Raw genomic sequence first — 9,559 nt, 5'->3', positions numbered from 1 at the left:
CTAAACTCGGCTGGAGATTGTTGAACACACAAGATGGATTATGGGTGCAAATCTTGCGTAAGAAGTTTCGTGTACGTGAGATACATGAATCATCATGGTTGGTGCCTCAGGGGAGCTGGTCGCCGACGTGGAGGAGCTTGGTGTTGGGAATTCGAGCAGTTGTGATTCCAGGAGCTTCCTGGATACTAGGAGATGGTCGCCGAGTACGGTTTTGGAAAGATAATTGGTTGTTGCATGAACCTCTACATGGCTTGAGTATGGTGGATATTCCGGAAGCACTGTTGGAGGCAAAAGCTTGTGATTTATGGCAGAATGGGATAGGTTGGTTAACACAACAAATTGAACCATACATATCAACGGAGAATAGATTACGTTTAGCTTCGGTGGTGATCGATGATGTCACAGGGGCTAGGGATAGGATGTTGTGGGGAGGAAGTAAGAATGGTCTCTTCTCTGTGAAATCAGCGTATGCACTCTTGACAACAGACGAGACACCGAGACCAAATATGGAGGCTTTCTACAGTCGGGTTTGGCGGGCTATGGTACCAGAAAGAGTTAGAGTTTTTTTATGGTTGGTTGCGCACCAAGTTATCATGACGAACATGGAGAGGAAGCGGAGACACTTAAGTGATAATGGAATGTGCCAACTGTGCAAGAATGGAAACGAGACAATCCTTCATGTCCTTCGAGATTGCCCTGTTGCAATGGGACTATGGAGAAGACTTGTGAACCTAAGAAAACAACAGCGGTTCTTTAATCAACCACTTTTAGAATGGCTGTCTGAGAATCTCACAAACGATACGTCGGCTAGTGGAGATCAATGGCCTACAATGTTTGCGTTGACTGTGTGGTGGTGTTGGAAATGGAGGTGTGGGTATGTCTTCGGTGAAACTGGGAAGTGTCGAGATAGGGTGCAGTTTGTTAAAGATAAGACTCAGGAGGTGATACTAGCAAATAAGAAACTGCGGCCCCGCTCGACCGTTGGTGCGCATGTGGAGAGACAGATCGAATGGTGTAAGTCGGGTAATGGCTGGTGCAAATTGAATACTGATGGATCCTCTAAAGGAAATCCGGGATTGGCTACAGCAGGTAGGGCTATGCGTGATGAATATGGAGAGTGGAGAGGAGGCTTTGCGATCAATATTGGGATTTGCTCAGCCCCATTGGCAGAGTTATGGGGTGTTTATTACGGCCTCTGTATAGCATGGGATAAGGGGATCCGACGGCTAGAGGTGGAGGTTGATTCCGAGAGTGTGGTGGGTTTTCTTAAGACAGGGATTCATGATTCTCATCCCCTGTCATTCCTAGTACGTTTGTGCTATGGCTACATATCAAGAGACTGGTTAGTCAAGATTTCGCATGTGTATAGGGAGGCTAATTGTCTAGCAGATGGATTAGCTAACTATGCTTTTTCTTTATCTTACGGTTTACATTATTTTGAGTTTGCTCCGGAGCATGTTGCTTCCATCTTGTCGGATGATATTCATGGGATTGCTAGAGCTAGACAGATTTTCTTGTAACGAAGTTTGGATTTGAATAAAAAGCAGGAGACTATTGTCTCCTGCCATCTACCAAAAAAAATAACATTAATCTAAATCACTAAAAATATTTCTTTTACATAGTTTTATCAAATGATTAGCAAACTGAACTGAAAATATATATTAAATAGCTTTATAATCATTACATTATCTTATCTACCAATTCATTTAATTTTGATGTAAAGTAATTATTAGTCATAAAATTTCAATAAGTTCTTTTTCTACAACACAAACCATCTTAGGACTCCTGAATTTACTATGTTATGGTGTATTTGACTTAGATACATAACATTTCATAATTGCAAAGCTTTTACATGTTTCAATGAATGTGATCCGTCAAATCTTCAAAACTTATATATTAAGTGACTTATATATATACATATATTCTTTGTTGTACATTGCAGTGATCACACATTTATGCCGATATGTAATTATCACATTACTTTGAATTTGTTTCTAACTAAATCATAACATTTTTCTATTGAAATTTTTTCATTTTTCTCCGAATTTTCTAGTTTTACTACTTATATATATCCAGTCGATTTTTTAATTTTTTCCTTTGTAGAAACTATATTAAGAAATTCTCTAATTCAAAGTTGTTGGATAGTCTTTCTAGTTAGCAATACAAAATAAATAGCTTTAATTCAACTTATGATTCTTCTTTGAGAAAATCAACATTTTTTGTGTTCTTTTTCTTCATAAAATACGAACTCAACTATTGAAAATTCTATTTTTATTTCTCGAGGTCTGTGAATTGTATATTTAATTGTTGTGCATCGAGTTCATATAACTTTTATAATATATATTTATAGTGGGTCAATATAAAAAATGTTATGAGGATTAAGTCATTTAGTTAGCTGAATATATTATTTTATTGTAGTTTTTATTGATGTAAATATAGTTAAGTTTTATTCTATAATTGTTTTTTTGTGTATTCTAAGTTTCTATAATATAATCTACAAAATCATTTTATCTATAATTATCTATATTTAAGTTTTATTTGAAATTTTTAATATTTGGCTTATCTATGATTAGTTCTATTTTTCATTTAATTATATTTTAAAATACTGTCAACCAATCGATTCAAGAAAACTAATTTGAAATTTCACTTATGAACAATACGTAAGGAATAGTCACTTAAGTGACTTCTCTTTTAATATTATTGATTGATATGTGATATAATTTCACATGATTTATAAATCCTCGTAATTATTATAAAATTATAAATAGATTTATAAACCTAATTTTATAATATTTTAAAACTATATATGATAATTTAATAAATGATTTAACTTGCAAATAATTTATAAAATTTAATAAATGATTTATCTTATAAATAATTTTGTTATTTATATCGATTTATATAAATGGTTTATATTTATCATTTTATATAATTTATAAATATATAAAAATAATTGATCTAACATTATTACTTTCTATAATTTTGACAATTGGTTACTATATATCATTATTTGTAATGTCATTTAGAATATTTTGTAAGTGATATTAATTGCTTTAAGATTTATTTTTATTCTAAATCTAATTAAAATAAATAAAATTAAAAATTATCGACCAATGATTTAACAAGTAAGAAAAATTAACTTAATTGACTTCTCAATTATTATACAGGAGGATATGATTGTTTTTGACCATGTAACTACTGATTTTATGATTTGATTCCTGTAAGAGAATGCTGAAATTTGTATAATGCAATTAGAATCTTCACTTTACGTTCTGGAGACTTTATTTAATTACAGACTTCAGATGTAGGTCGACTATGCCCTCGGTCGCTTTAATCTCCACAGTTCATCGCATGAAGTCCTCATGGTCTTCACAGCTGCTTGGGAACAAAGTAAACACTGATATTATTACAGGAGTGTCTTAATTTTTCTTCCTTGAGGGTACATGCCTTCAGCCACCATATTCGGCCTTGTGCCAAAATTTCAATGAGAAAGAATCCAACATACAACTTGCACAGTATTTAATAAATTTGCATTAAAATGTGAACATCATAAATTTTAAAACAATGAAAACTCTCCAAAACATCTTATACTTGAAAAAGGTCCACGATGCTCTTTCTTTTTAACCCTTCCATAGCTTCAAAATTCTTTCTTTACCACCAGAGACTACTTTCTCACCATCTGGACTCCAATCCACCGCGAAAAACTATACACAACCGAAGAACCAAAAAGGGTCAGCAAAATCAAAAGAGGAAAGACATTGAGATTCTATTAAAAATAATAAGTTCTAAAGGTGTGTTAATACCTCGTCTGCATGACCAGGAAGATCTTGTTTTAACGTTTTTGTCCTAATCTCCCAAATCTGTGCGGAAGTAACAAACTTTCTGATTCAGAATCTGAGGAACATAGTCCAGTAAAGAGTAGGAATGCCAAGTTTTTACCTTGAGAGTAGAGTCTTTACTACCACTCAAAAGCAATCTACTGTCTGCAGACCAACTGACTTGATAAACAGGCCCAACATGGCGCCGGAAAGCTGTAACAAATTGTCCTGTGACACCGTTCCATAACCTAACTGATCTATCAAACGAAGCACTTGCAACCCATTTCCCATCGGGTGAGAAATAGACATGATTTACTAGCTGTTGGTTGACCAATATACCAAAGGTAAATAATTAGAAACAGAACTAAAAGGACTTACAAGTAAAGAGTGAAACTGAAAAGTAAGATTACCTGCTGATGACCAGTCAAGCGCTTTTTAGATTGTTTGCTAACAGATGGTTCCCAAAGGAACATGGTGAAGTCATCAGAACCTGAGACTAATCTTTCAGGGGAATCCCCTTTTGCTTGGTTGTATCTTTCAAGCGCCTTTTACCAAGAGAGAGAGAGATCAGAATCAGGGTATAAGGAAGAGATTGATCTCAAGAGTAGAGTGGAGTGGAGTGAGAAGGTTTACCTTTCTTCATTTCTTCATTTCTTCATTTGGAGGATATTGTCTTCCAGTGTGGTCAAAAGCTCCTGTTCTAAGAACATACTCTGTGCTCAATGCAGGAGAGTTAACCCAATGCCCATGCCCGTAAAGTAAACAGAAGAAGCAGAACATGAAATAAACACAATATAGTACTGTAATCACATTGGTAATGTGCATAAGGTCTCTAGCGATAGTAGGCATAAAAGGAATGCATCTGACACCTATGCAGACGGCAGAATAACAATGATGAGAACTAATTCCAAATAGATCTAAAAGTTTACCTTCAACTCACGAATGAGCCTCCCCTGTGTAGTTTCCCACATTTTTATCGTACAATCTTGGGAACTGCAAGAGAAGAACTCAAAAGTGACCATGGAGGTAAGTAACAACAAGTCATTAACTAGACAGACACTGCAAATTTAAGTTTATTTCATTATTTGGTTATCAAATAAGAGACTCATCTAACCATTAAGAATAAAATACATTGAAATATCTGTCATTACACATTATACATCAGAAAATATGAAAATAGATAAGAAATACATTACATCACATATTTAGAAACATACCCTGTATAGATAATTCCGTCTCCGCCCCACTTGACACAAGTCACAGCAAGTGTATGTCCACTGAGACAAATCAAAGATTTTTTCAGTGTAACATCCCAAATCCTTGCATCCCCATCTTTGCTAGAAGTTACAAATCGACGGCATGGAGAACTAAGGTGGACTGGGTTCCCACGAGATACCAGGGATCCATTTCTTCTGACCCTAAAAACGACGTAAAGATCAGATGTTAATAATTAGTAACAAACCAAAACAACGTATGCACATTAATAACTAAAGAAGACATTACTGTGAGTGGATTTCCGTCTAGCTCTCCTTTCTTTGGATTCCAACAACAGAGTTCACCTGATTTACTACCACTCACGAGATGCTTACCATCCGGAGACCAAGCAATTGAGAGAACCCAATTCTTGTGTCCTGAAATGATTAGAGGAGGAGGTTAGGATGAACTATTATGAGGCATCTAAAGGAAGATGGTGAGGAAGTAAACAAAGGAGTTTCAGTGTTGAGATCCCAAAGCCTGACAGTAGTATCACCTGAGCCACTTGCTAACTGCTTACCGTCAGGGCTAAACGAAACACAAGAACAGCTTCGGCGTGACCTATAAGTTAAATTAATAAATTGACGCACAGTTATATCCTTGGTATTAAAAAGCGACCCCTTTGGTCGCCATGGCTGATGGCGAGGTGGAGCGATAGCCTCATCGCCTCAATACCCCATGGCCAGGCGACATACACATGGCGGTCGCTATTCATTGCTTTCATGCTTTTCGGAAGGCGCTTATAGCCACGACATGTTGATATTAGACAAACTAGTTTGGTTTGTGTAAACCTAGTATATCAAACCGACTTTGATTTAGTAAGGAATATATCCGCACTACAAGAAAACAGCGGTATTCTGACGGACATTCCGACGGAAAATGAAATCCTCGGAATATCCCGAGGGAAACACAAAATTCGGTTTCCTCGGAATTTTCTCGGAATATACCGATGGAATTCCGAGGAAATACTAATCTGTCGGAATATTCTTATGGAATACCGAGGAAAAACGTATTCCTCGGAAAAACCCGATGAATTCCGAGGATATATTATAGCCGTTAGAGAGCCGTTGGGGGAATTTTTAAAATTCCGAGGAAATTCCGACGAACTAGCCGTTGGCGTCGGAATTCCGTCGGAATTTCCTCGGGCTGTCGGTAGGATTTCAACTATAAATACAAGCACCCCTCTTCCTCTTCATTCACTCCATATCTTCATCCTCCCTCTTACTCTCTTTACACACGAATTAGATTCATAAAAAACATGTCTTCTTCAAATTATTTTCGTTCTTGGATCGATCGACCTCATTTGGATCCGAACACGAGATTGCTTACGGAAGAATACCAACGAGGTATAGCCGAATTCATGGGGTTAGTTCACCGACAACCGGAAGCAAAAACAGGTATGTTAAGATGTCCTTGCTCTAATTGTAAAAATAGAAAGGTTATTAAAGAGTGGGATGTTTGGACTCATCTATATTTGAGTGGGTTTACACGAAAGTTACAAAATTTGGTATCATCATGGGGAAACTGATTATGAACATGGTAGTACTAGCGAACCTTAGCCAGTGGTTAGATTAGAAGAACCAATTAGAACGGATGTAGATTATGGTGTAGGTACTGAGCAGATGGTAAATGATCATTTTAGAGGGGAAGATTTACCCAATGCACAAGCTAGGAGATTTTATGATATGTTAGATGCTGGAAAGCAACCATTGTACGAAGGTTGCAGAGATGGTCATTCAGCTTTATCATCTGCTACAAGATTGATGGGCATTAAAACAGATTATAATTTGGCTGAAGACTGTGTGGATGCGATTGTTGATTTTGTAAAAGGTATTCTACCCGAGGATAATGTAGCTCCTGGTTCATACTACGAGGTTCAGAAACTCGTAGCTGGTCTTGGTTTATCGTATCAGGTAATAGATGTATGCAGCGACACCTGCATGATTTATTGGAGGACGGATGAACAGCGGGTTACATGCAAACTTTGTGGAAAGCCTCGTTATAAAGATACGAGTGGAAGATTTCCAGTGCCATATAAAAGGATGTGGTATTTGCCTTTGACGAAAAGGTTGCAGAGGTTGTATCTGTCTGAACGCACAGCGCAACCAATGAGATGGCATGCGGAGCACTCAACAGATGGTGAGATCAGACATCCTTCAGATGCAAAAGCGTGGAAGCATTTCCAATCAAAGTATCCCGACTTTGCGTATGAGAGAAGAAATGTCTACCTTGGATTATGTACTGATGGTTTCAGCCCGTTTGGCAAGAGTGGAAGACAGTATTCTCTATGGCTCGTCATTCTTACACCATACAACCTACCCCCAAACTTGTGCTTGCGACGAGAGTTTTTGTTTCTCTCGATTCTCGTTCCCGAACCAGAGCATCATAAGAGATCACTTGATGTGTTTCTTCAGCCACTAATATATGAGTTGCAACAACTATGGGCTCAAGGTGCTGAAACATACGAAGTTTCGTGTAAAGAAAACTTTCAAATGCGGGCAGTACTAATGTGGACAATAAGTGATTTTCCAGCATATGGTATGTTATCTGGATGGACAACGCATGGAAGGCTATCATGTCCATATTGTCAAGATAACACTGATGCTTTCCAACTGAAACACGGAAGGAAAACGTGTTGGTTTGACTGTCACAGGAGATTCCTACCACCTGATCATCCATATCGTAGGAGTAGGAATTTGTTTACGAAGAACAAGAGGGTGTTTGACAGTCCACCTCCGGAAATTTGTGGGAAAGATTTGAAGATACAACTAAGAGATTTTGGTGCAGAAAGGACGCCAGACGTCGGTGGACATGAGCGTTTTCCGGTAGATGCTGTTGGAGACCTACATAACTGGCACAAAAAAGTATTTTCTGGGATCTGCCATACTGGGAGGATCATCTGCTAAGGCATAATTTAGATGTCATGCATATTGAGAAGAATTTTTTTGACAATCTCATGAACACGATCCTTAATGTTCAAGGTAAAACAAAGGATAATTTGAAGTCAAGACTGGATTTAGTCGATATATGTGCTCGTTCAGAACTTCATGTTGATGAGAATGGTAGGGCTCCTTTTCCCATATACCGACTTGATGCAGAGGGAAAAAATGCGTTCTTTGATTGGATTTCAAACGATGTGGAATTTCTGGACGGTTACGCATCAAATTTGCGTAACTGTATCGACAGAAAGGAAGGAAAGTTTACGGGCTTGAAAAGCCACGATTGCCATGTAATGATGCAGCGCCTCCTTCCGTTTGCCTTCAAGGAACTATTACCACGAAATGTTCATGAAGCAATTGCAGGGATAAGTGGTTTCTTCCGCGATTTATGCACGAGATCAGTGACTCTTGAAGGTATTGAAAATTTGAAGACTAACATAGCCGTGATTCAGTGCAACCTTGAGAAGATATTTCCTCCCTCATTTTTTGATGTTATGGAGCATCTTGTTATTCACCTGGCAAGAGAATTGGAACTTGGTGGTCCTGTGCAGTATAGATGGATGTATCTGTATGAGCGGTATATGTTCCATTTGAAGAAGATGGTGAAAAATTTAAGTAGGGTGGAAGGTTCTATAGTCGCACAGATGATCAATGAAGAAACTTCAAACTTTGCTGAGTACTACTTTCCAGCAGAAGTTCAGACCAAAAACAGAAGACCTGCTCGACATGATGATAGAGGCGAACGGGCAACATATCATGTTACGGTTCCAGACATTTTCACAGACGTTGGACGACTTAGCGGAAAACCAAAGGACCGTCGACTTACTGAGCAGGAGCGCAGTAATTTGCAAACATATTTGCTCACCAACTGCGAAGATGTTCTTCAATATGAGAGGTAAATAAATTAGCTTACAAATTTTTATTTTAACAAGTTAAAATTTAAATCTTAATTAATTACATTATTGTCATCATATGTACAGGATTTTCATGGCAGAAAAGCGGTTCGAATATAGATACGCCACAGAGGACGAACTAGAAGAAATGAAGCAGAGAGAATTTTCTAGATGGATGTTTACTTATGTGAGTGCTTTAAACAAATTAAAATATCATTTATCACATATTTATACTAATTCACATTTATTGATATAACATATATATGTGCTATTAATATAGGTGTCTGCTGGTTTGGCCAGAGGTGAAACATTTGACGATTGGATACGGGAGATGGTCGTTGGACCAAAATTTGTTGTGAAGTCATATCCGAGATTTTGTACTCGAGGATATGCATTCACAACTCAGAAGAGGAGACGTTCGAGTATGACTTATGATGCTGGCGTTTGTTCTGCATCAGGAGATGATGTATACTACGGACACATACGTGAGATTTTGGAAATCAAGTATTTGGGCATGGTTGGATTGCGCTGTACTGTTTTCTATTGTGATTGGCACGACAACACTCTAGATCGAGGTGTGAGAACAGATGCATTTGGTGTTACATCAGTAAATTCGAGGCGAAAGCTGCAATATTATGATCCTTTCATTCTTGCT

The 9,559-nt window shown here is 37.4% G+C and overlaps 1 protein-coding gene across 1 annotated transcript; it reads right to left on the bottom strand.

Annotated features, from left to right (window-relative positions):
* Positions 1-3,459: 3,459 nt before the first annotated feature.
* LOC106444764 (notchless protein homolog) lies at positions 3,460-5,003 on the bottom strand. The gene is made up of 5 exons (XM_048768782.1): positions 4,452-5,003; positions 4,229-4,363; positions 3,940-4,137; positions 3,804-3,860; positions 3,460-3,704 (listed from the first exon to the last, which is right to left on the bottom strand). Exons 2-5 carry the CDS (start codon positions 4,289-4,291, stop codon positions 3,621-3,623), a joined length of 402 nt encoding a protein of 133 aa, XP_048624739.1. The 5' UTR covers positions 4,292-4,363; positions 4,452-5,003; the 3' UTR covers positions 3,460-3,620.
* Between the last annotated feature and the right edge of the window lie 4,556 nt (positions 5,004-9,559).

This window comes from Brassica napus, chromosome C9 (assembly GCF_020379485.1).
Source record: "Brassica napus cultivar Da-Ae chromosome C9, Da-Ae, whole genome shotgun sequence".
NCBI classification, from domain to species: domain Eukaryota; kingdom Viridiplantae; phylum Streptophyta; class Magnoliopsida; order Brassicales; family Brassicaceae; genus Brassica; species Brassica napus.
Note: the sequence above shows the minus strand (reverse complement) of the source record. Positions and strands in the feature narration are given on the sequence as shown.